Genomic DNA, 25,991 nt, shown 5'->3' with positions numbered 1-25,991 from the left:
ACAGTCGCCCTTTGGTTGACACTAGAATAATATTGACTGGAGATATTTGCAAATGGTACCAGAGCTGGGGAGAGTGAAGTTAAAAGTCTAATGCTGACAGGGATTTTGAGATCGATGTTTTAAAATCTAACACAACACAAATACCATGAGGGCCACTGCATCTCCGCACAAGCAGAAAACTGAATTGGGGTGTCAAAATTAGCCTGTGTTTTTCACCCAGTCTGGACACAAGAGATCAGGGGTGTACAGATCCAGTCTTGCTTGACTCTGCATTTTGAACTGGTAATGGTGGGAGGTTAAGAGAGACTGAGTTTATTTCTTTCATGAACTCTGGATGTCCCAAAGTCGATGAATCATTCACTGAAGTGTTGTCATGTCAGGATGTTGCAACAAATCTGTGCACAGCAAGATCCCTCACAAAATGGCCATTTCTTCCGTTTTTTTAAATTGATGTTAGTTGAGGGATCAATATTGGCCCCAGTGACACAAGACCCCGTTCACCACTGCTCTCCTTCGAAAATAGCCAGTGTGGGATCCTTTACACCACCCGCGGGCGCAGACGGGTTTAATGTCTCAAGTGAAAGACGGCGCCTCTCGCAGTGCAGCATTCCCTCACTACCGACCCTCCAACAGTGCAGCTCTCCCTCAGTACTGACCCTCCGACAGTGCAGCTCTCCCTCAGTACTGACCCTCCGACAGTGCAGCTCTCCCTCAGTACTGACCCTCCGACAGTGCAGCTCTCCCTCAGTGCTGACCGTCTGACAGTGCAGCTCTCCCTCAGTGCTGACTCTCCGACAGTGCAGCGCTCCCTCAGTGCTGACCGTCTGACAGTGCAGCACTCCCTCAGTACTGACCCTCCGACAGTGCTGCACTCCCTCAGTACTGACCCTCCGACAGTGCAGCTCTCCCTCAGTGCTGACCGTCTGACAGTGCAGCTCTCCCTCAGTGCTGACTCTCCGACAGTGCAGCGCTCCCTCAGTGCTGACCGTCTGACAGTGCAGCACTCCCTCAGTACTGACCCTCCGACAGTGCTGCACTCCCTCAGTACTGACCCTCTGACAGTGTGGCACTCCCTCAGTACTGACCCTCCAACAGTGCAGCACTCCCTCAGTACTGACCCTCCGACAGTGCAGCTCTCCCTCAGTATTGACCCTCCGACAGTGCAGCACTCCCTCAGTACTGACCCTCCGACAGTGCAGCACTCCCTCAGTATTGACCCTCCGACAGTGCAGCACTCCCTCAGTACTGACCCTCCGACAGTGCAGCACTCCCTCAGTACTGACCCTCCGACAGTGCAGCTCTCCCTCAGTACTGACCCTCCGACAGTGCAGCACTCCCTCACTACTGACCCTCCGACAGTGCAGCACTCCCTCACTACTGACCCTCCGACAGTGCAGCACTCCCTCAGTACTGACCCTCCGACAGTGCAGCGCTCCCTCAGTACTGACCCTCCGACAGTGCAGCGCTCCCTCAGTACTGACCCTCCGACAGTGCAGCACTCCCTCAGTACTGACCCTCCGATAGTGCAGCGCTCCCTCAGTACTGACCCTCCGACAGTGCAGCACTCCCTCAGTACTGACCCTCCGACAGTGCAGCGCTCCCTCAGTGCTGACCCTCCGACAGTGCAGCGCTCCCTCAGTACTGACCCTCCGATAGTGCAGCTCTCCCTCAGTACTGACCCTCCGACAGTGCAGCACTCCCTCAGTACTGACCCTCCGACAGTGCAGCTCTCCCTCAGTACTGACCCTCCGACAGTGCAGCACTCCCTCAGTACTGACCCTCCGACAGTGCAGCGCTCCCTCAGTACTGACCCTCCGACAGTGCAGCGCTCCCTCAGTACTGACCCTCCGACAGTGCAGCACTCCCTCAGTACCAACTCTCCGACAGTGCAGTATTCCCTCAGTACTGACCCTCCGACAGTGCAGCACTCCCTCAGTACCGACTCTCCGACAGTGCAGCATTTCCTCAGTGCTGACCCTCCGACAGTGCAGCGCTCCCTCAGTACTGACCCTCCGACAGTGCAGTATTCCCTCAGTACTGACCCTCCGACAGTGCAGCGCTCCCTCAGTAACTTACAGCATTCTGGATTCCACACTGAGTTCAACAATTTCTGATCTGAACCACTGCCCCCATTTCATCGAATGCCAGCTGTTGGGGGTGATTCTGCTGTTTGCCATTCACACCTCTTCTAGCCCCATCTTTTTTTTCATCTGCTCCATTATCATCTCCTTTTGTCCTGTGCCATCATCTCCACACTCTACCCCAGCACAGAGATTCCCTCTTGCCTTTTCCTCCCCTGCTTCCCATTTCTCCGGCTTGATTTTTTGTTTAAAACCTGTCACAACTCTAACTTCCGCCAGTTCCAGTGGAAGACCATTATCCGGAAATATTTAACTCTGTTTCTCTCTTCAGAGATGCCTCCTGACCTGCGGAGTATTTCCAGTATTTATTGTGTATGCCTCAGTATTTCAGTCTCTTATTTCTGCTAGTTACTGGAGGATATTGCCCATTCCATATCCATTCTCATCGGGTAATCCTCTCAACCCAGGAATCTGCCTCGTGAACCTTCCTTGTGCCCACTGTCTGGCAAGTATATCCTTCATTGCAGTCCATGTCCAAATGCAGCAAGACCTGGACAATACCCAGGCTTGGGCTGACAAATGGCAAGTAACATTCGCGCCACACAAGTGCCAGGCAATGACCATCTTCAACAAGAGAGAATCCAACCATCGCCCCTCGACAGTCAATGGCATTACCATCACTGAATCCCCCACTATCAACATCCTGGGGGTCACCATCGATCAGAAACTGAACTGGACTAGCCATATAAATACTGTGGCTACAAGAGCAGGTCAGAGGCTGGGGATCCTGCGGAGAGTAACTCACCTCCTGACTCCCCAAAGCCTGTCCACCATCTACAAGGCACAAGTCAGGAGTGTGATGGAATACTCCCCACTTGCCTGGATGAGTGCAGCTCCCACAACACTCAAGAAGCTCAACACCATCCAGGACAAAGCAGCCCCGCTTGATTGGCACCACATCCACAAACATTCACTCCCTCCACCACCGATGCACAGTAGCAGCAGTGTGTGTACCATCTACAAGATGCACTGCAGCAACTCACGAAGGCTCCTTAGACAGCACCTTCCAAACCCACGACCGCTACCATCTAGAAGGACAAGGGCAGCAGATAGATGGGAACACCACCACCTGGAAGTTCCCCTCCAAGTCACTCACCATCCTGACTTGGAAATATATCGGCCGTTCCTTCACTGTCACCCATGACCCCAAAATATCCCATGACCCCCGCCTCCACCACCTCCTAAGGCAGAGAGTTCCAAAGTCGCTCAACCCTCTGAGAGAAAAAAATTTCTCCTCATCTCTGTCCTAAACCAGTTAAACCAGTGCCCCCTAGTTCTGGATTCACCCATAAGAGGAAACGTCCTTTCCACATCCACCCTGTCAAGGCCGTTCAGGATCTTGTAAACTTCAATCAAATCACCCCTCACTCTTCTAAACTCCAGTGGAAACAAGCCCAGTCTGTCTAACCTTTCCTCATGAGACAACCCACTCTAAACGAAAGGGCAGCACACCATTTGTCCTATTAATTTCGAGATGGAATTTGATAAGGAATTGTGGTCTCTGATGGGCCATCTGAACTCTCAGCAAATCTCTTACATAAACAGATCAAATCTGACTCCTTCATGCTCACACGATGGTTCATGAGTGATCAAACAGCCTCTCTCTGGAGAACCACCCCGACATAATGGGAAACAAAATCCCTGCTGGCCAAAAGCCTATTTATCTTCGTGTCAAATGGTTCACTGCTCAAATCGTAAAAAAAGTCCCAGGTTTTAAACAAAATATTCTCACTGCAATGACTCCAAGGACAGGTACAGCATGGGGTTAGATACAGAGTAAAGCTCCCTCTACACTGTCCCCATCAAACACTCCCAGGACAGGTACAGCACGGGGTTAGATACAGAGTAAAGCTCCCTCTACACTGTCCCCATCAAAAACTCCCAGGACAGGTACAGCACGGGGTGAGATACAGAGTAAAGCTCCCTCTACACTGTCCCCACCAAACACTCCCAGGACAGGTACAGCACGGGGTTAGATACAGAGTAAAGCTCCCTCTACACTGTCCCCATCAAACACTCCCAGGACTGGTACAGCACGGGGTTAGATACAGAGTAAAGCTCCCTCTACACTGTCCCCATCAAACACTCCCAGGGCAGGTACAGCACGGGGTTAGATACAGAGTAAAGCTCCCTCTACACTGTCCCCATCAAACACTCCCAGGACAGGTACAGCACGGGGTTAGATACAGAGTAAAGCTCCCTCTACACTGTCCCCATCAAACACTCCCAGGGCAGGTACAGCACGGGGTTAGATACAGAGTAAAGCTCCCTCTACACTGTCCCCATCAAACACTCCCAGGGCAGGTACAGCACGGGGTTAGATACAGAGTAAAGCTCCCTCTACACTGTCCCCATCAAACACTCCCAGGACAGGTACAGCACGGGGTTAGATACAGAGTAAAGCTTCCACTACACTGTCCCCATCAAACACTCCCAGGGCAGTGATTTTGAACACCTCGATTCAATCTCCCCCCCTTAACCTTCTCTGCTCTGAGCAGAACAATCCCAGCTTCCCCAGTCTCTCCACATGAGCTGACCTCCATCCCTGCAGCTATTCCCGTGAACCTTTCCTGCACCTTGTTCCTAAAGTGCGGGGCCCAGAACTGGACACAATGCTCCAGCTGAAACTAAATGGCGGAAAAGCAATGGAGATTGTGATGGAGCGATAGAGAGAGAGAGAGAGAGAGAGAGGGATCAGAGTCTACAAGTAAGACACAATAACCTTTCTCTTGGATCCTGTCCTTGACTGGAAGAATGCTTTGAGAGGCATTTTCTACCTATGTAATCAGAGTTTGGATTTCCACATTGGAAATGAAACATGTTCAGTGCTTGAATCTTCAAGACTGGTTGATCTCACAACCTGACAGTTGTCATCCCTTCAGCTGAGACCCACGCAGAATCCCCTCAAGTCTATGATTCCACCTAATCTCTCCTCCGAGATCCCTGCACCCCCCCCTTCCAATTCCGGCCTCTCGAGCATCCCCCCCCATTCCCATCGCTCCACCATTGGCGGCCGTGCCTTCAGCTGCCTGGCGGGGGCCCTGAGCTCTGGAATCCCCTCCCTAAACCTCTCTCTCTCTCTCCTCCTTTAAGAGCCTCCTTAATAACCTCCACCCTTGACTGAGCTTTTGTTCACCTGCCCCTCATATCTACTCCGCTCTGACCCGGCCCCCAATCATTTTTCTCACTAACGGCACCCGATAAAGGGGCTATGTAAATGCAAATGGTGTTGCTGTACGAGCCGAGTGAGTGATAAACACAATCAAAGCAGCCCTTGTTTGTTGGTGACTTGGTGCGCCAAAAGGCAAGGGGCCAACTCAGTGCTGCCAACTCTCACTCTTGGTCTAAAATAAGCTTATTTTGACCTTTTGCTCATCAACATCCTGCCAGCTCTTCCTCAATCTCGATAAGAAACAGCTTGGAGACTAAAGAACACTCTCACTTCTCTTTGCTTCTACACAGGAACAGGAAGAGGCCCATTCAGCCCCTCGAGCCTGTTTCACAGGAACAGGAGGAGGCCCATTCAGCCCCCTCGAGCCTGTTACACAGGAACAGGAAGAGGCCCATCCAGCCCCCTCGAGCCTGGTACACAGGAACAGGAAGAGGCCCATTCAGCCTCTCGAGCCTGGTACACAGGAACAGGAAGAGGCCCATTCAGCCTCTCGAGCCTGTTACACAGGAACAGGAAGAGGCCCATTCAGCCCCCCTCGAGCCTGTTACACAGGAACAGGCAGAGGCCCATTCAGCCCCCTCGAGCCTGTTACACAGGAACAGGAGGAGGCCCATTCAGCCCCTCGAGCCTGTTACACAGGAACAGGAGGACGCCCATTCAGCCCCTCGAGCCTGTTACACAGGAACAGGAGGAGGCCCATTCAGCCCCCTCAAGCCTGTTACTCAGGAACAGGAGGAGGCCATTCAGCCCCTCGAGCCTGTTACACAGGAACAGGAGGAAGCCCATTCAGACCTCGAGCCTGTGACACAGGAGGAGGAGGCCATTCTGCCCCTTGAGCCTGTCCCTCCTTTCAGTGAGATCCTGGCTGATCTATGACCTAACTCCACATACCCACCGTCCCATCTCCCGTGCCTTTGCCCTCACCCCTTTCGCACCCTCCCAGAAACATGATAGGGTCCCCCTTGTCCTCACTTTTCACCCCACCAGCCTCCACATTCAAAGGATCATCCTCCGCCATTTCCACCAACTCCAGCATGATGCCACCACCAAACACATCTTCCCCTCACCCCCCCTGTCGGCATTCCACAGGGATCGTTCCCTCCAGGACACCCTGGTCCACTCCTCCATCACCCCCTGCACCTCAACCCCCTCCCACAGCACCTTCCCATGCAACCGCAGAAGGTGCAACACCTGCCCCTTTACTTCCCCTCTCCTCACTGTCCAAGGGCCCAAACCCTCCTTTCAGGTGAAGCAGCATTTCACTTGCACTTCCCTCAATTTAGTCTACTGCATTTGCTGCTCCCAATGCAGTTTCCTCTACATTGGAGAGACCAAACGCAGACTGGGTGACCGCTTTGCAGAACACCTTCGGTCTGTCCGCAAGCATGACCCAGACCTCCCTGTCACTTGCCATTTCAACACTCCACCCTGCTCTCATGCCCACATGTCCGCCCTTGACTTGCTGCAATGTTTCAGTGAAGCTCAACGCAAACTGGAGGAACAGCACCTCATCTTCTGACTAGGCACTTTACAGCCTTCCGGACTGAATATTGAGTTCAACAACTTTAGATCATGAACTCTCTCCTCCATCCCCACCCCCTTTTTCAAATGTTCATTTTTATTTTTATTTTTTATCCACTTATTTTTATTTTATATAGTTTCATTTTTATTCATTTACTCATTGTTTTATCCCCACCTTTTATCCTGTTCTCGATCCTTTATCCCCATCACGGTCCCCTCCTCCCCTTCCCACTCCCACTCAGGCCATCGGTCACTTGTTCATGTTGTTCTTTCACAGAGCGCTTACCCTTGTCCTGCTCTTATCACATTCTGCTTTCTGACCTCAGTGCCACCATCAGCACCTCCTTCAGCCAGTATCACTATCGTTAACACTTACTTTGTTCATGACATCTTTGTCAATCTCTCCTTTGCCCCCACCTATCGCTGGCCTTCTATCCAGCTTCACCAACCCCCACCGTCCCCTTAAACAGTATAAATCTCATCATATTCCCACTTCTCTTTAGCTCTGAAGAAGAGTCATTACGGACTCGAAACGTTAACTCTGTTTCTCTCTCCACAGATGCTGCCAGACCTGCTGAGTTTTTCCAGCATTTTCCGTTTTTGTTTCAGATTTCCAGCATCCGCAGTATTTTGCTTTTGTCCACGTACCCACCTTTGCCCCATATCCCTTAATCCCTTTCAATCTCTCAGATTTAAAAGTAACATTTGATCTATTGCCGTTTGGGGAAGAGACTTCCAAACTTTTCCCACCTTTTGTGTGTGGAAATGTTTCCTAATTTCACTCCTGAAAGGTCACCTCTCATTTCTCGACTCTGCTTATGGTACCTAACCTCCTGCCCGTTCCTTCACTGTCGTCGGGTCAAAATCTTGGAGCTCCCTCCCTGACAGCACTGTGGGTGCACCTACACCACATGGACTGCAGCAGTTCAAGGAGGCAGCTCATCACCACCTTCTCAAGGGGCAATTAGGGATGGGCAATAAATGCTGGGCCCAGCCAGCGATGCCCACATCCCGTGAAAGAATGAAAAAAGCACTGGATACATCGTCCAGCACAGGCACCAGATACAGTGTCCAATGTCAGGCACTGGATCCAGTGCCCAGTGGTAGACACGGGGTACAGTGCCCAGTGTCGGACACTGGGTACAGTACAGGGTGACAGGCACTGGATACAGTACAGAATGCCAAATACTGAATACAGTGTCCAGTGTCAGACACTGCGGCATTGCCAATTACCAGACACTGGATAGAGTGCCCAGTGTCAGACACTGGATACAGTGCCCAGTGTCAGATACTGAATCCAGTGCCTGGTGGCAGACATGGGGTACAGTGCCCAGTGTCAGACACTGGATACAGTACAGGGTGTCAGGCACTGGATACAGTACAGAATGTCAGACACTGCTGCATTGCCAATTACCAGACACTGGATTGAGTGCCCAGTGTCAGATGCTGGATACAGTACCAGTGTCAGACACCGGATACAGTGCAGTGTCAGACACTGGATATAGTACCTGGTGTCGGACACTGGATGCAGTACATGTCAGACACTGGATACAGCGCCCAATGTCAGACACTGGATACAATGCTTAGTGCCAGACACTGGATACAGTAGAGTGTCAGACGCTGGATACAGTGCCCAGTGTTAGACACTGATGCATTGCCAATTACCAGACACTGAATACAATACAAGAATTTCAGACACTGGAGTGTTGATACTGGACACTGGCTATCATATACAGGACTGGACATTGGGCAAGCTGTCGACACAATGGTGTACCCCTGGCCAAAAGCCTGACATATCTGAAACTCAATCAGGAAGGGGCTGCACGCAATCGAGCTCTTGCGATCTGAGAATGATTTCTCTCCCCTACATTGCTGAAATGCATCTCACCGTGGCAGACTCGCAATCAAAATCATAATTGCCCCTGGAAAGCTGTATGTTCATGATTCTGTATCACCTCAGTAATGACACATCCCACCCAGTAAGAACCAGAACACAGGGCAGCAAATGCCCTTCACTGTTAGACACGCTCCAACCAGCTTTAAACACCCAATCACAGCCTCAATCACGTGGTTAATTATTCACTGATTAGTAACTAGAGTGCGTTACTAACTTATTAACCAGGTCTGTGCCCTTGGGACTATGAGCTGAGCTCGATGAACCTCAATGTTACACTCCATCATTCAAGGACTTGCATTTCTCGAGCACCGTTCACCATCTCAGAACATCCCAAAGAGTTTCACAGACAATAAATTAATCTTCTGTGAAGTGTGGCCACTGCTGTCATGTAGGAATGGCAGCAGCCAATTTGCACACAGCAAGATCCCACAAACAACAATGTGATAATAACCCAGATTATTTGTTTTTAGTGATGTTGGTTGAGGGATAAATCTCGGCCCCAGGACACCGGGGAGAACTCCCCCCTGCTCTTCTTCCAAATAGCGGCCGTGGGATCTTTTACACCTACCCGAGAGGGCAGACGGGGCCTCGGTTTAATGTCTCGTCTGAAGGATAGTAAAGCACTCCCTCAGTACTGACCCTCCGACAGTGCAGCACTCCCTCAGTACTGACCCTCCGACAGTGCAGCACTCCCTCAGTACTGACCCTCCGACAGTGCAGCACTCCCTCAGTACTGACCCTCCGACAGTGCAGCATTCCCTCAGTACTGACCCTCGGACAGTGCGGCACTCCCTCAGTACTGACCCTCCAACAGTGCAGCGCTCCCTCAGTACTGACCCTCCGACAGTGCAGCGCTCCCTCAGTACTGACCCTCCGACAGTGCAGCACTCCCTCAGTACTGACCCTCCAACAGTGCAGCACCTCCCTCAGTACTGACCCTCCGACAGTGCAGCGCTCCCTCAGTGCTGACCCTCCGACAGTGCAGCATTCCCTCAGTATTGACCCTCCGACAGTGCAGCGCTCCCTCAGTACTGACCCTCCGACAGTGCAGCGCTCCCTCAGTACTGACCCTCCGAAGTTCTTTTTTTTCATTCATGGGATCTGGACTTCACTGGCTAGGCCAGCATTTATTGGCCATTCCTATTTCCCCTTGAGAAGGTGGTGGTGAGCTGCCTTCTTGAACCGCTGCAGTCCCTGTGGTGTAGGTACATCCACAGTGCAGTTAGGGAGGGAGTTCCAGGATTTTGACCCAGTGACAGTAAAGGAACGGTGATGTATTTCCAACTCGGAATGGTGAGTGACTTGGAGGGGAACTTCCAGGTGGTGGTATTCCCATCTGTCTGCTGCCCTTGTCCTTCTAGGTGGTAGTGGTTGTGGGTTTGGAAGGCGCTGTCTAAGGAGCCTTGGTGAGTTGCTGCAGTGCATCTTGTAGATGGTACACACACTGCTGCTACTGGGCGTCGGTGGTGGAGGGAGTGAATGTTTGTGGATAGGGTGCCAATCAAGCGGGGCTGCTTTGTCATGGACGGTGTCGAGCGTCTTGAGTATTGTGGGAGCTGCACTCATCCAGGCAAGTGGGGAGTATTCCATCACACTCCTGACTTGTGCCTTGTAGATGGTGGACAGACTTTGAGGAGTCAGGAGGTGAGTTACTCTCCGCAGGATTCCCAGTCTCTGACCTGCTCTTATAGTCACAGTATCTATATGGCTGCAATTTCTGGTCAATGGTAACCCCCAGGATGTTGATAGTGGGGGATTCAGTGATGGTAATGCCATTGAACATCAAGGGGCGATGGTTAGATTCCCTCTTGTTGAAGATGGTCATTCCCTGACACTTCTGTGGCGCAAATGTTACTTGCCACTTGTCAGCCCAAGCCTGGATATTGTCCAGGTCTTGCTGCATTTGGACATGGGCTGCTTCAGTATCTGAGGAGTTGCGAATGGTGCTGAACATTGTGCAATCATCAGCGAACATCCCCACTTCTGACCTTATGATGGAAGGAAGGTCATTGATGAAGCAGCTGAAGATGGTTGGGCTGAGGACACTACCCTGAGGAACTCCTGCAGTGATGTCCTGGAGCTGAGATAATTGACCTCCAACAACCACAACCATCTTCCTTTGTGCTCGGTATGACCCCAACAAGCGGAGAGTTTCCCCCCTCGGATTCCCATTGACTCCAGTTTTGCTTGGGCTCCTTGATGCCACACTTGGTCAAATGCTGCCTTGACATCAAGGGCAGTCACTCTCACCTCACCTCGGGAGTTCAGCTCTTTTGTCCATACTTGAATCAAGGCTGCAATGAGGTCAGGGGCTGAGTGGCCCTGGCAGAACCCTCAGCGAGCAGGTTATTGTTATGCACATGCTGCTTGATAGCACAGTGCAGCACTCCCTCAGTACTGACCCTCTGACAGTGCAGCACTCCCTCAATACTGACCCTCTGACAGTGCAGCACTCCCTCAGTACTGACCCTCCAACAGTGCAGCACTCCCTCAGTACTGACCCTCCGACAGTGCAGCACTCCCTCAGTACTGACCCTCCGACAGTGCAGCACTCCCTCAGTACTGACCCTCTGACAGTGCAGCGCTCCCTCAGTACTGACCCTCTGACAGTGCAGCGCTCCCTCAGTACTGACCCTCTGACAGTGCAGCGCTCCCTCAGTACTGACCCTCTGACAGTGCAGCACTCCCTCAGTACTGACCCTCCGACAGTGCAGCACTCCCTCAGTACTGACCCTCCGACAGTGCAGCACTCTCTCAGTACCGAAACTCCGACAGTGCAGCACTCCCTCAGTACTGACACTCTGACAGTGCAGCACTCCCTCAGTACTGACCCTCCAACAGTGCAGCACCTCCCTCAGTACTGACCCTCCGACAGTGCAGCACTCCCTCAGTACTGACCCTCCGACAGTCCAGCACTCCCTCAGTACTGACCCTCCGACAGTGCAGCACTCCCTCAGTACTGACCCTCCGACAATGCAGCACTCCCTCAGTACTGACCCTCCGACAGTGCAGCGCTCCCTCAGTACTGACCCTCCGACAGTTCAGCGCTCCCTCAGTACTGACCCTCCGCCAGTGCAGCGCTCCCTCAGTACTGACCCTCCGACAGTGCAGCGCTCCCTCAGTACTGACCCTCCGACAGTGCAGCGCTCCCTCAGTACTGACCCTCCAACAGTGCAGCGCTCTCTCAGTACTGACCCTCTGACAGTGCAGCGCTCCCTCAGTACTGACCCTCCGACAGTGCGGCACTCCCTCAGTACTGACCCTCTGACAGTGCAGCGCTCCCTCAGTACTGACCCTCCGACAGTGCAGCACTCCCTCAGTACTGACCCTTTGACAGTGCCGCGCTCCCTCAGTACTGACCCTCCGACAGTGCAGCACTCCCTCAGTACTGACACTGGGAGAACTGAGCTGGATTTCGGGGCTGACATGGGGCCTGAACCCAGGACCTTCTGACTCAGGGAGTTCAATCAACGATGCGTGGCTGACCTCTGCCGTGTCACTGACCCTTCGCTCAGTCCCAAATTCTGATCAAGTGGGTGAGTAAAATGTAAAGCTAATCATAAAGCAGACTGAAATACTAGGCTAAAGCATCGAGTCCATCGACACTGACTCCACAAACAGTGTCAACTAGAGGGCAGCAGAAGCGATTACTTGAACCTATCTATGAATTGACAGGATCACACTTCTCTGCAGAAGTGAGTTAGACTGAAAGCAATAATTTTGCAAACAAAAATCTTATCTGACGTATAGCTTGATCCTTTCATGGTGATTTTTGAGCTCTAATGAGTTAAAGAATGTTACAGATTCATGACACCTATCAAGCAGCTAGAGTTAATGCTTAGAACTACACAAATCCTACACATTGTATGAACGTACAGTATACAATACCTGGAGGAGGAGTATTGGGAGGTAGGGTAGTAGTGACAGGAAATTCTAGATCAGAAAAAAAAATATTTAAACAGAAACACTCCCAGGACAGGTACAGCACGGGGTTAGATACAGAGTAAAGCTCCCTCTACACTGTCCCCATCAAACACTCCCAGGACAGGTACAGCACGGGGTTAGATACAGAGTAAAGCTCCCTCTACACTGTCCCCATCAAACACTCCCAGGACAGGTACAGCACAGGGTTAGATACAGAGTAAAGCTCCCTCTACACTGCCCCCATCAAACACTCCCAGGACAGGTACAGCACGGGGTTAGATACAGAGTAAAGCTCCCTCTACACCGTCCCCATCAAACACTCCCAGGGCAGGTACAGCACGGGGTTAGATACAGAGTAAAGCTCCCTCTACACTGTCCCCATCAAACACTCCCAGGACAGGTACAGCACAGGGTTAGATACAGAGTAAAGCTCCCTCTACACCGTCCCCATCAAACACTCCCAGGACAGGTACAGCACGGGGTTAGATACAGAGTAAAGCTCCCTCTACACCTTCCCCATCAAACACTCCAAGGACAGGTACAGCACGGGGTTAGATACAGAGTAAAGCTCCCTCTACACTGTCCCCATCAAACACTCCCAATGCACAGGAATGCAGAAAATGGAGGAGGCCATTCAGCCCTGCAAGCCTGTTCCGCCATTCACTTAGAGCATGGCTGATTTGTACCAGCCTTGGTTCCATCACCCTTAATCCCCTTACCCAATAAAAATCGATCAATCACAGTTTGGAAATTTTAAACTGACTCCTCCCAGGCTCAACAGCTTTTTTGTGTGGCGGTGGTGGGAGGGGGGAGAGAGAGTTCCAGATATCCACCCCCACCCTTTGTGTGAAGAAGTGCTTCCTGACATCGCCCCCTGGCTTGAGTTTTAAGGTTCTGCCCCCTCTTTCTGGACTGCCCCTACCCCCCCACCCCCACTCCCCCACCCGCTTCTCTCTATTGCCCCTGTCGAACCTTTTAATCATCTCAAACCCCTTGATTAAATCGCCCTTCGATCGAGTCTAGATTCGAGGGAACACAAGCCTAGTCCGTGCAACCTGTCCTCGGAACTTAACCCTTTTCCTCCCGGGATCGTTCTGGTGACTCTTGTGCTGCACCCCCTCCACCTCCGAAGCCAGTACCCCTCTCCTGAGGTGGGGGCCCCGGGACCGAACACAGATGGAGCCCCTAAGAGCAGAGCTGCGTAAAACTGAAACACCTCCCCTCCAATCCAATTTCCTCGGTGATAAATATTCCAATATTTCAGCTCGCCTTTGCAATTGTTTTATTCATGCCCGTTTGCCAGATTTTAGCGATGCTGGGATCGCGGTCAGGGACTGAAAACATGAAGGATAATTTTCCTCACTCCCTGTAACGTTACCGATCGCTGAACCTCCCGCTGGGCCCCAGGAGGGGGCGCACACTCATTATGTACCATTAACTTTCCAGATCTAACTGAAGTGTTACTCATTATTCAGCCCTGAGTTCGTCACTGATTAAACTGCAGCGGGCAGGGCGCATTTCAGAACCGTTTCACCCGTCGCTGCCCCTCTGAGCGGCCGGGACTTAGCCGGGTTCCTCTGCGACACACCAGCTGGTTATCCCTCCCCTCGCCACCCCCAGACCCTCACTCTTAAGGGAGGGTCCACCATCTCCAGGAGGTGTACAGGAGTCTTCCGCCAATCCCGGGAACTTTCCTTGCCCCTACGATATTTCCCTCTGGAGGGAATGTTTCCCTCATTTTGCACTATTTCCTCAGTGCTCACCCCCCCACCCCCTCACCATCCATCATTGCTCTTTCCACATCCTTCAGCTACTCTCCCCCTTCAAATATTTCTCTCTCTCTCTTCTTCTCTGTCTCTCTTGGTCTCGTCCTGCCTCTCCTTATTTTCTCTTTGTCTCAGTTTTCCACTCTGTCCATCTCTCTCAGCCTCCCTCCCTGTCTCTGTCAATCCCTCTGTTTCTCTATCTCTTGCTCTCTGTCTCTATTCCCCTCTCCATCTCTCTTTCTGTCTCCTCTCTCTCTCTTCGTCTGTCTCTGTCTGTCTCTCCCTCTCTGTCTGTACGTCTCTTTTTCACTCTCTCTCTGTCTTTCCCTCTCTGTATCTCTTTCTCAATCTCTCTCTCTGTCTGTCTCTCCCTTTTTCTGTTTATCTCGCTCTGCTTCTCTCTCTCTCTTTCTCTCTCTCTCAGTCTTACTCTCTGTCTCTGCTTCTCTCTCTATCACTGTCTCTCTCCTTCTCTGTCTCTCTTTCTCAGTCTCTCACTCTCTCTCCCCCTTTCTCTCTCTGTCTCCCTATCTCTGTGTCTCTCAGCTTCTCTCTCTCTCTCTGTCTGTGTCTCTCTCTCTCTCTATCTCTGTGTCTCTCAGCTTCTCTCTCTCTCTCTGTCTCTCCTCGTCTCTGTCTCTTTCTCTAAGTCTCTCTCTCTCAGTCTCTCTTTGACTCGCTCTTTCTGGCTCTCTCTGTGTCTTTCCCTCTCTCTCTCTCTCTCGCTCTCTCCCTCTGTCTCTCTCTCCCTCTCAGTCTCTCTCTTTTCTCTCAGTCTCTCCCTCTCTGTCCCTGTGTCTCTCTTTGTCTCTCTCCCACTCTCTCTCTTTTCACTTTATCTCTCTCTCTCTCTCTGGCCCATGCTCTCCCTCTCCCCCCTCCTCTCTCTCTCTCTCTCTCTCTGTAATTATTCCCACTTTAGATGACGCAGCATCATTTCTGTGTTGGGGAGAAACAAACAACCACCACCGCCCCCCCACCAATCCTAACCTGCCCCTAACACCCCACCCCAATCCCCAAACCCTTCCTCCCACCTCCCTCCCCATCCATCCCTTAACCTCCCCCCACACTCCCCAAACCCTTCCTCCCACCTCCCTCCCCTTCACCAACTCCCCTGCCCCATCCACCCGGAATCTCTCCCCCCTCCCCCGGCCCCTCCCCTGCCCCGGCCACTCACCGTACACCACAAGGACGTACTCGTCGGACGTCCTCCCGAGCTCGTTCTCGGCCTGGCAGACGTACGTGCCGTTGTCGACCGTGGTCAGCGCGGTGATGGTGAGCAGGTTCCCGTGCAGCTTTGCCCGGCCCGGCAGTGAATCGTTTAGCCGGCTCCACATAACGTCGGTGGGTCTGAGCGAGAGACGGGAGAGCGCAAGATGAGTAAGCAGCTGCTTGTCTCTACGACTAGAACCGGAGACTCAACCCAGCACAGGGAGAGGCCATTCAGCCCATCGGGGCCTGTGCTGGCTCTTTGAGAGATCTATCCAATTAGTCCCCACTCTCTCCCTCTGCTCTTTCCCCCACAGCCCTGCTAATTCTCCCCCCTTCCAGTATTTATCCAATTCCCCCACTTTTGAAAGTTCCTATTGAATCTGCTTCCACCGCCCTTTCAGGCAGCGCCTTCCAGATCACAACAACTCACTGTGTCCAAAAAAAATAATTCTCCTCATCTCCCCCTCTGGTTCTTTTTCCCGATTCTCTTCAATCTGAGTCCCTCTGGTTACCGACCCTCCTGCCGCTGGAAACACTTTCTCCTTATCGACTCTAACAAAAAGGAGGCGATGGCGTTGTGGTATTGTTGCTGGTCTCGTGACCCAGAGGCCCAGGGTAACACTCTGGGGCCCAGGGTAACGCTCTGGGGCCCAGGGTAACGCTCTGAGGCCCAGGGTAATGCTCTGGGGCCCAGGGTAACGCTCTGGGGCCCAGGGTAATGCTCTGGGGCCCAGGGTAACGGTCTGGGGACCCGGGTTCGAATCCTGTCACGGCAGACAGCGGAATGTGAATTCTATAAAAATCTCAAATTAAAAGTCTAACAATGACCATGGAGCCATTGTCGATTGTGGTTAAAAACCCATCTGGTTCACTAAATGCCCCTTTAGGGGAGGAAATCTGTCGTCCTTACCTGGTCTGGCCTACATGTGACTCCAGACCCATGTGGTTCACATGGGATGGGTAATAAATGCTCTGACGACCACATTTCATGTACGAATTAAAAAAAAACCCTCATGATTCTGAACGCCTCAATTCAATTTCCCCCCTTAATCTTCTCTGCTCCAAGGAGAACAATCCCAGCTTCTCCAGTCTCTCCACGTGAACTGAATTCCCTCATCCCTGGGGACCCAAACCCTTCCTCCTCTCCATCCCCTAACCTTCCACCCCTCCCCCCCATCCCATCCATCTCCTCAAACCCTTCCTCCCCATCCCCTCCTGCCAGTAAATCTCCCCCCAAGGCCTCGACATCTTTCTGGAAGTGTGTGGTGCCCAGAGTTGGACACACTCCAGCTGAGGCCTAATCCAGTGGTTGTATGAAGGTTTAGCATTAGCGAGCGGTCAAACATTATGCTTTCACGTGGATCTTGTCCTGGATGGGACGTTGGGAAACCAGGTAAGCACACCTTCTCTCACCTAGTCGCCAACATCCCCAATTCCATCCAAAACCTAAGATCCCCCGGCCGCTATTTGGAAGAAGAGCAGTGGGCGGTGGGCAGTGGGCAGTGGGCGGTGGGCAGTGGATGGTGGGCAGTGGGCGGTGGGCAGTGGGCGGGGAGAGTTCTCCCCGGTGTCCTGGGCCCAATATTTACCCCTCAACCAACTAGCATCGCCACCCTCCAGGATTGGCTTAGAGTCTCTAGCAATTGAAGATCAATCTCCAGCACTCAGCGTTGTACCATCCTGGAGAAGGGTTGTCGGGAGGTTAAACAAGATCGGGGGTTTTAAAAAGTTTTCTTTGAAGTTTTCCCGCCGCCAGCTATAAAAATATTGATAAGCAGGGAAAACGAGGCTGTTTGGCGGAGAGGCAAGCGTCATCCAATTGGCTAATGAGTCTTATCATTTTCCAGTTGGTGTAGGGGGCTAGGACATCACAAAATTGGTTGTGTTGGCCGACCAGTGGTGGAGCTTGGGGGCAAAGTCATGTGACGAAACCCTCAGGAATAAATTTAATCGCAGTTGGAGCAACCCTACCACCAATGGCCCATAACTTCCGAGCTCCCCAGTGTCGGGTTTTGGGGGTACCCCAAAGATGCGCTGGGGAATCCCTCTGGCAAGTTCCCAGGTGAGGGTTTGCATGGCAATAGCCCAGAGGTGTGCCCTTCCTCTGGACAATTGCGCTGTGCTGGGAACTATCCAAAAACGCCTGTTAAATCCGCCAGGGTTATACCAATAGTTACCCAGGAAAGGGCTGCCACCAACCCCTCAACTGCTGTCCCCCCCCACAACCCCCTCTGACCTCCGACATCCCCCACACCTGACCTCCAACCCCCCACCCCTGACCTCCGACCCACTCACCCGACCTCTGACCCCCGACCTCCAACACCCCCCACTCCTCAATCGCCTAGCCCCCCCCCTCCGAACCCCCCCACTCTCCATGGACTCCCGACCCCCCCATCACCCCCAACCCCCTGGACTTCCGGCTGACCTCCGCCCCCGACCTCTGACCCCCCCACCCACTCCCTGCAGATTTCCGACCACCCCCCACCCCACAGACCTCCGACCCCCTAACCCACAACCTCCCTGGAACTCCAACACCCCCTGGACCTCTGACCGCCCCACCGACAGCAGACCCCTCACATGAATCTCCCCAGACCTCCAACCTCTCCCGGACCTCCGATTCCCACACAACCACCCCCTCCCCTCCCCCAACCTCAGACCTCTCCACCCCCCCAAGAACCTCCCGGGCCTCCGACAGCCCTACAGGACCTTGGACCCACCCCCACGAGCCCCCTGGACCTCCAACCCCCACCCCACCCAATGACACCCTCCGGACCCCTGTCCGACGTCGGACCCCCCCCAACCCTCCCTCCCACCCCACATGACACCCACCCCCGCACCCCAGAGCCCCCCCCCCCCCACCCCCATTGACTGCTGACCCCCCTCCCCACCGGACCTCCGACCTGGGGGCCAGCACTTTCCGACGCTCGTCGGAGGTTACGGCCCCTTGTTATTTTTATCTTAACCCTAACAAACCAATATTACCGGGGAGAAAAAAAACCCCAGATGATCTGGGCGATCATCGCATTGCTGTTTGTGGGATCTTGCTGTGCGCAGATTGGCTGCCGCGTCTCCCACATTGCGACAGCGGCCACGCTTCAAAAGAGCATCTCGTTGGCCGCGTGGCGCTTTGGGGGGGGGGGCGTCCTGAGGCGGTGAAAGGCGCGAGGGAAACGCAGAGCCTTCCCTTCCCCTCGTCGGTGCCCCTCGGGAGTGATATCCGGAGCGAGGGGGCAAGAGGGGAGGCACTGCAATCCCCGGCATGGGGTCCGAGAGGAGGGGAGGGGGTGGGGGGATTCGGCAAGGGGATTGCTGTTGAACGCCGAGGGGAGGTGGTTGGATTCTCTCTCACCGGAGACGGTCAATCACTGGCGCACGAATGTATCTCGCCGCTTATCAGCCCAAACTGGAACGTTGTCCAACTCTTGCTGCTTCAATGTGAGAATGTAGCGAGGGCATTAATCAGCAAATATTGGGCTCCGATTGGGACATCCGCGTAGAAAAGGGAATGGACACAGAGTTCCAACTAACGCACCTGAGACAGAGCGATAAGAGTAAATATGGATTGTGAAATTGAGGTATTGTTCACTCTCTTGTCTATGTGTTACTTAAAGGAGCTTTCTCTGTTACACAACAATGATTCTATTGAAGATAATAGATAACAGGATTACTTTCTTGAATAATGGATTAAGCGAAGATTCTACACAGTTGATGAATTACCGGCGGTGATAACATGAATGGTACCATACCGCTAGAAATAGCTGCATGAAGATTAATAGATGACAGGGCGTGATAACGCAGTAGATTTTGGATGATGAGGAGGGGGTTCGGGGAGATCAATGACGCTTTTATTTCATTATCTTTCTCCTCCTTGTGTTCAAATCCCTCTATGGCCTCCTCAACCCCACCCCTCCCTATCTCTGTAACCTCCTCCAACCCCTACAACTCTCCCTATCTCTGTAACCTCCTCCGGCCCCTACAACCCTCCCTATCTCTGTAACCTCCTCCGGCCCCTACAACCCTCCCTATCTCTGTAACCTCCTCCGGCCCCTACAACCCTCCGAGATCTCTGGCGCTCCTCCAATTCTGCCCTCTTGACCATCCCCCAATTCCCATCGCTCCACCATTGGCGGCCGTGCCTTCAGCTGCCTGGGGGCCCTGAGCTCTGGGTTCCCTCCTTACACCTCTCCACCTCCCTCTCTCTCCATCTCTCTTTCTCTTTCTCTTCGACCGAGCTTTTGGTCGCCTTTTCCTCATATCTCCTTGAGTGGCTCCGGGTCAAATTTCTGGCCAATTTGAGTTCCTGTGAAGCACCTTGGGATGTCTGACGATGCTAGAGGCGCTATATAAATGCAGGTTGTTGGTAATACAACGATGAACCCATGACATGCCCATCAATATTCCTTAACTCAGCAGCAAATGACCAGCCAGATATTATTCAATAACCCACCAGACCTCCCCCACCTCCCCCTCCGCTGGCATCAAAACCACTTGCAGTTGTGCTCCGCATTCTCAGACATTTGTAAGGGGACGTGCATTTCTCTAGCGCCTTTCCCCACCCCCCAGGACGTCCCAAAGCCACTTCGCAGCCAATGAAGGACTTTTGAAGGGCGGTCACTGTGGTGAACGGGCGCACAGCAAGATCCCACAAGCAGCAATGTGATAATGGCCCAGATCATCCGGGTTTTTTTTTTAGTGATGTTGGTTGAGGGATAAATATTGACACCCGGGACACCGGGGAGAACGCCTCCCCCCACCCCCCCTGTTCTTATTCCACACAGCGGCTGTGGTATTGTTCAAATCTGGCAATGTCGCACTCCCTCAGGGCTTTATAGCCAGCCTTGAGGCTGAGCTCGGGGTTTGAGAGTGGGACTCGAACCCATAACCATCAGGCAGAGGAGGTGAGAGACCAGCCCACTGAGGGACAGATAATATGCCCAGAGTGGCAGCTATTTCCCCCCCGTTTCTGCTCACACAACTTAACTCCGGGATTCTTGGGGACAGAGGTGAGCAGGGGGAGGAGGGAGGGAATAATTCAAAACGCCTGACAGAAAGAGGGCACTTCCGACAACAAGAGCCGACCCAAGCCCAGAACGAGAAGCATTCTCCGAGGAACATTGAACATCGGGCTCGGCGGGTAGCACTCCTCCCTCCCAAGGAGACGGTCATGGGTTCGAATCCCGGTCTGCACACTTGAACTCATCATCCAGGCCAATACTCCAAGTGCAGTGCTGAGGGAGTGCCGCACTGTCGGAGGGTCAGTGCTGAGGGAGTGCTGCACTGTCAGAGGGTCAGTACTGAGGGAGTGCTGCACTGTCGGAGGGTCAGTACTGAGGGAGCGCTGCACTGTCGGAGGGTCAGTACTGAGGGAGTGCTGCACTGTCGGACGGTCAGTACTGAGGGAGTGCTGCACTGTCGGAGGGTCAGTACTGAGGGAGTGCTGCACTGTCAGAGGGTCAATACTGAGGGAGTGCTGCACTGTCGGAGGGTCAGTGCTGAGGGAGTGCTGCACTGTCGGAGGGTCAGTGCTGAGGGAGTGCTGCACTGTCGGAGGGTCAGTACTGAGGGAGTGCTACATTGTCTGAAGGTCAGAAAATGATCTCACAGCCGCGACTGGGAGAAGCGCATGGGTGGGGTTTCTCCCCTCTGTCCTGTGACCAACATTCCTCCCTCAACCCACATGTCAAAAACAGATGAGCGCCTCGCTGCTTGTGGGAGCTTGCTGTGCGCAAAATGGCGCCTTCCGGCTTCACAGCAGCCAGCGCGCTTCAAAAGGCTCACCTCGTTGGCCGTGAGGCGCTTTGGGGCCTCCCGAGGCGGCGAACGGCGCTAGAGAAATGCAGGTGGTTTCCTTAAACAACGTTGAACGCGACAGAGAAGCAGCTTCGATGCCCGCAGGTGTGTTACTTGGAAGAACATTTGGCTCCGCCTGAGTGAATGGTTTTGGTAAAACGGGGAGGCCGTGAGAACGCTGCTGGCGCGTGACAATCAGACGCTGCCTTTTTAAATGGCAGCCCCGAGGTCACCCCTACCTTGGCCGAGCTTGAATTCAGGGACGCGAGAAATTCCCAGCCCCCGAGCACCGTGCATGCCGCCTCTCTCTGAAACGACCTTCCTTTGCATCTCGCATTGCAGCCTGACTTGCACCCCCCCAGCCCCCACTCCACCCCCCGGTACTCTCATAAGCAGCTGCTGCTCACCACCACCAAGGGATCCACGGCGACAGCGAACAAACTCAGCTTTTTTGACCGATTCCCAACAAATTCCCTCCGCGTGACTCCGGCCAGCCTGGCTCAGTCCCTGGCTTCAGGGCAGGAGGTTACCCAGGCCCGGCCGGATGGTTCCCCGATTCCGGAATGCCACAGGATCTCGCCCCGGGTACCGGTTCGAACGCCGCCAAGCCAACCCGGGCCAAGCAGGAGGAGGCTATTCGGCCCCAGCCCTGCCCTGCCGCACGGTGAGATCGTGGCTGACCTGACAGAGGCCTTGGCTCCACCTGCCTGCCTGTTCCCCGCTGCGCCCCACCCCACACGCTCACTATAACACCTGACTTTGCTCCTGGACCTCCCTCCCGTCTGGCGCGCGAGGGGGAGCGTTTGGCAGGGCTGCCGTGGGCCACGTGTGGGTGTGACCTGCGGCCAGAAGGCTCTGCTGCGGACAGGGACAGGGACAGGGGATTGAGGGTTCAGGCCTCGCCACGGCCTCTCCCTCGCCTTCGCTCTCTGACGCGCGAGCTCGCTTGCGCCGTTCCGTTACCCGGTCCCGAAGGTGCAGCGGTCCCGGTCGAACTGCTCCTCGGGGGGGTGGGGGGGGGGCAAACCCCCTCCGTGGGTGGTACTCCTTTGCCCTGCCCGTCTGATCTTCAGGAGCTCCCGAGGGCAGAGCGAGTGCAAACGGCTGGGCCTCTCGCGTTGACACTGGCGCGGGTACAGCAGAAGCGGGCACTGCCGTCTAGTAGGCAGGCATACCCCCCTCATCAGGCCTGGGCTGATGTTCGAAGCCTGCCCAAGGCTAAACTCGCTTTGGCAATTCTTGCACAAGCCTCGCCCATCAGCTTGAGAGAGTGCGCGGCCGAGATAGGTCCAGCTCATAGGCTGAAAGGCAGTGCTGAGGACAGGGCATTCATGGGTGGTGAAGGCTGTCAGACAAACCCAAGGGGCTTAACAGGGCAGCAATCGATCCCGAGCTGTTTAAGGAGATATTAGGGGCAGGTGACCAAAAGCTCGGTCAAAGAGGTCGGTTTTTAAGGAGCTTCTTACAGGAGGAAAGAGAGAGAGAGAGAGAAAGAGAGAAAGAGGGAGAGAGAGAGAGAGAGAGAGAGGTGGAGAGGATTAAGGAGCAAATTCCAGAGCTCAGGGCCCCAGGCAGCTGAAGGCACGGCCGCCAATGGTGGAGCGATGAAATCGGGGGATGCTCAAGAGGCCGGGATTGGAGGAGCGCAGAGATCTCGGAGGGTTGTAGGGGCTGGATGAGGTTTTGACTCAGGGAGGGTGGTAGGAGCTGGAGGAGGTTACAGGAAAAGCGAGGGTTGCGGGGGCTGGAGGAGGTTACAGAGATAGGGAGGGTTGTAGGGGCTGGAGGGAGTTACAGAGATAGGGAGGGTAGTAGGGGCTGAAGGAGGGTACAGAGATAAGGAGGGTTGTAGGGACTGGAGGAGGTTACAGAGATAAGGAGGGTTGTAGTGGCTGGAGGAGGTTACAGAGATAGGGAGGGTTGTAGGGGCTGAAGGAGGGTACAGAGATAAGGAGGGTTGTAGGGACTGGAGGGGGTTACAGAGATAAGGAGGGTTGTAGGGGCTGGAGGAGGTTACAGAGATAGGGAGGGTTGTAGGGGCTGGAGGAGGTTACAGAGATAAGGAAGGTTGTAGGGGCTGGAGGAGGTTACAGAGATAGGGAGAGTTGTAGGGGCTGCAGGAGGTTACAGAGAGAGGGAGGGTGTATGGTGGGAGAGGAGGGATTGAAAACATGGGTGGGAATTGTAAAATGGAGACATTGTCAGGCTGTGAACAAGACGGTTGAAGAGTGGCTGGGAAGGGGCTGAGGGATGGGGTTATTGCCCTGTACACCGGCCTCGTTCAGGGTTGGGTGTCAGAATCATATGTGAGCCATTTTCCTGAGGCCCGCAGAAAGCTGATGGGGGATTGGTTTGTCTTTGGAACTCGAGGAGAGAGTGATGTTTGATATTCAGAGCACAGACCTGATGACACATGGTGAGTAACAGATCGTTACAGGAAAGGATTAGCTTGTACGCAACAGGAGTTTTATAAATGACTCGATGTTGGAAACACACCTTATTATCAACAGAACAGCATTTGCCCATTCAGCGCTCTCTCACTGTTACAAGAGACCGAGCCTCCTGTGATAGATTAGCTTGTACTCACCAAACAGTCACGATTTCATTCACAAGGCTTGATGGGTTGAAGGAGTGCTGCACTGTCGGAGGGTCAGTACTGAGGGAGTGCTGCACTGTCGGGGGGTCAGTACTGAGGGAGTGCTGCACTGTCGGAGGGTCAGTACTGAGGGAGTGCTGCACTGTCGGAGGGTCAGTACTGAGGGAGTGCTGCACTGTCGGAGGGTCAGTACTGAGGGAGTGCTGCACTGTCGGAGGGTCAGTACTGAGGGAGTGCTGCACTGTCGGAGGGGTCAGTACTGAGGGAGTGCTGCACTGTCGGAGGGTCAGTACTGAGGGAGTGCTGCACTGTCGGAGGGTCAGTACTGAGGGAGTGCTGCACTGTCGGAGGGTCAGTACTGAGGGAGTGCTGCACTGTCGGAGGGTCAGTACTGAGGGAGTGCTGCACTGTCGGAGGGTCAGTACTGAGGGAGCGCTGCACTGTCGGAGGGTCAGTACTGAGGGAGCGCTGCACTGTCGGAGGGTCAGTACTGAGGGAGCGCTGAACTGTCGCAGGGTCAGTACTGAGGGAGCGCTGCACTGTCGGAGGGTCAGTACTGAGGGAGCGCTGCACTGTCGGAGGGTCAGTACTGAGGGAGCGCTGCACTGTCGGAGGGTCAGTACTGAGGGAGCGTGGCACTGTCGGAGGGTCAGTACTGAGGGAGTGCTGCACTGTCGGAGGGTCAGTACTGAGGGAGCGCTGCACTGTCGGAGGGTCAGTACTGAGGGAGCGCTGCACTGTCGGAGGGTCAGTACTGAGGGAGCGCTGCACTGTCGGAGGGTCAGTACTGAGGGAGCGCTGCACTGTCGGAGGGTCAGTACTGAGGGAGTGCTGCACTGTCGGAGGGTCAGTACTGAGGGAGCGCTGCACTGTCGGAGGGTCAGCACTGAGGGAGCGCTGCACTGTCGGAGGGTCAGCACTGAGGGAGTGCTGCACTGTCGGAGGGTCAGTACTGAGGGAGTGCTGCACTGTCGGAGGGTCAGTACTGAGGGAGTGCTGCACTGTCGGAGGGTCAGTGCTGAGGCAGTGCTGCACTGTCAGAGGGTCAGTACTGAGGGAGTGCTGCACTGTCGGAGGGTCAGTACTGAGGGAGTGCTGCACTGTCGGAGGGTCAGTACTGAGGGAGTGCTGCACTGTCGGAGGGTGAGTACTGAGGGAGTGCTGCACTGTCAGAGGGTCAGTCCTGAGGGAGCGCTGCACTGTCAGAGGGTCAGTACTGAGGGAGCGCTGCACTGTCGGAGGGTCAGTCCTGAGGGAGCGCTGCACTGTCGGGGGGTCAGTACTGAGGGAGTGCTGCACTGTCAGTGGTGCTGTCTAAAGGGTGAGACATTGAACCAAGGCTCCCACCTGCCCTCTCACATGCACGCAAAAGATCCCACAGCCACTATTTGCCTGAAGAGCAGGGGCCTCTCCCCAGTGTCTATGTCGAGCGTCACTAAGACAGATGAAGTGGGTGATGAGCACACTGCTGCGAGAGAGAGCTTGGTGTCCACAAACGGAGTCCTGCATTTCCTGTATTTCCACAGAGACACTTCAAAAGAAGTCCCCGACTGGCTGTGAAGTGTTTTGGAAAATCCTGAGGTTGTGAGAGGTGCTATATAAATGCGTGTCTTTGTTATGGAAGACCAGAGGCCATCCCCAACTTGCCCACCCAACTATGCAGAGACAGAAATTACAGAAACTAGAACTGGGCTGTGTGAAATCCCCTCGAGTCACACAGGAGTGTGAGTCCATTCTTGCAGATTCATTATGAGAGGACTGAAGGACAGAGACTGATACAGCACAGAATGAAGTCATTCGGCCCCTCACGTCTGTGCTAGCTCATAGAAACATGTATCCAATTAATCCCACTCTCTCCCCCCTGCTCATTCCCCGGTAACCCCGCAAATGTTACCCCTTCAAGTGTTTATCCTATCCCCATACCCTCCTCCAGACCCTACAACCCTCCCTATCCCCGTACCCTCCTCCAGAC

The 25,991-nt window shown here is 53.8% G+C and overlaps 1 protein-coding gene across 1 annotated transcript in view; it reads right to left on the bottom strand.

The window, feature by feature from the left end:
• cadm4 (cell adhesion molecule 4) overlaps window positions 1-25,991 on the bottom strand; it is a 108,207-nt gene that overhangs the window by 5,900 nt on the left and 76,316 nt on the right. The window contains exon 6 of the mRNA XM_078533533.1: window positions 15,599-15,771. Within this exon, the coding sequence (XP_078389659.1) occupies window positions 15,599-15,771 (173 nt within the window). The remainder of the gene's footprint in view (window positions 1-15,598; window positions 15,772-25,991) is intronic.

Source organism: Cetorhinus maximus, chromosome 33 (genome assembly GCF_964194155.1).
Source record: "Cetorhinus maximus chromosome 33, sCetMax3.hap1.1, whole genome shotgun sequence".
In the NCBI taxonomy this organism is placed as follows: Eukaryota; Metazoa; Chordata; class Chondrichthyes; order Lamniformes; family Cetorhinidae; genus Cetorhinus; species Cetorhinus maximus.
The sequence above is the reverse complement of the archived record's forward strand: the minus strand, read 5'-3'. Positions and strand labels throughout refer to the sequence as shown.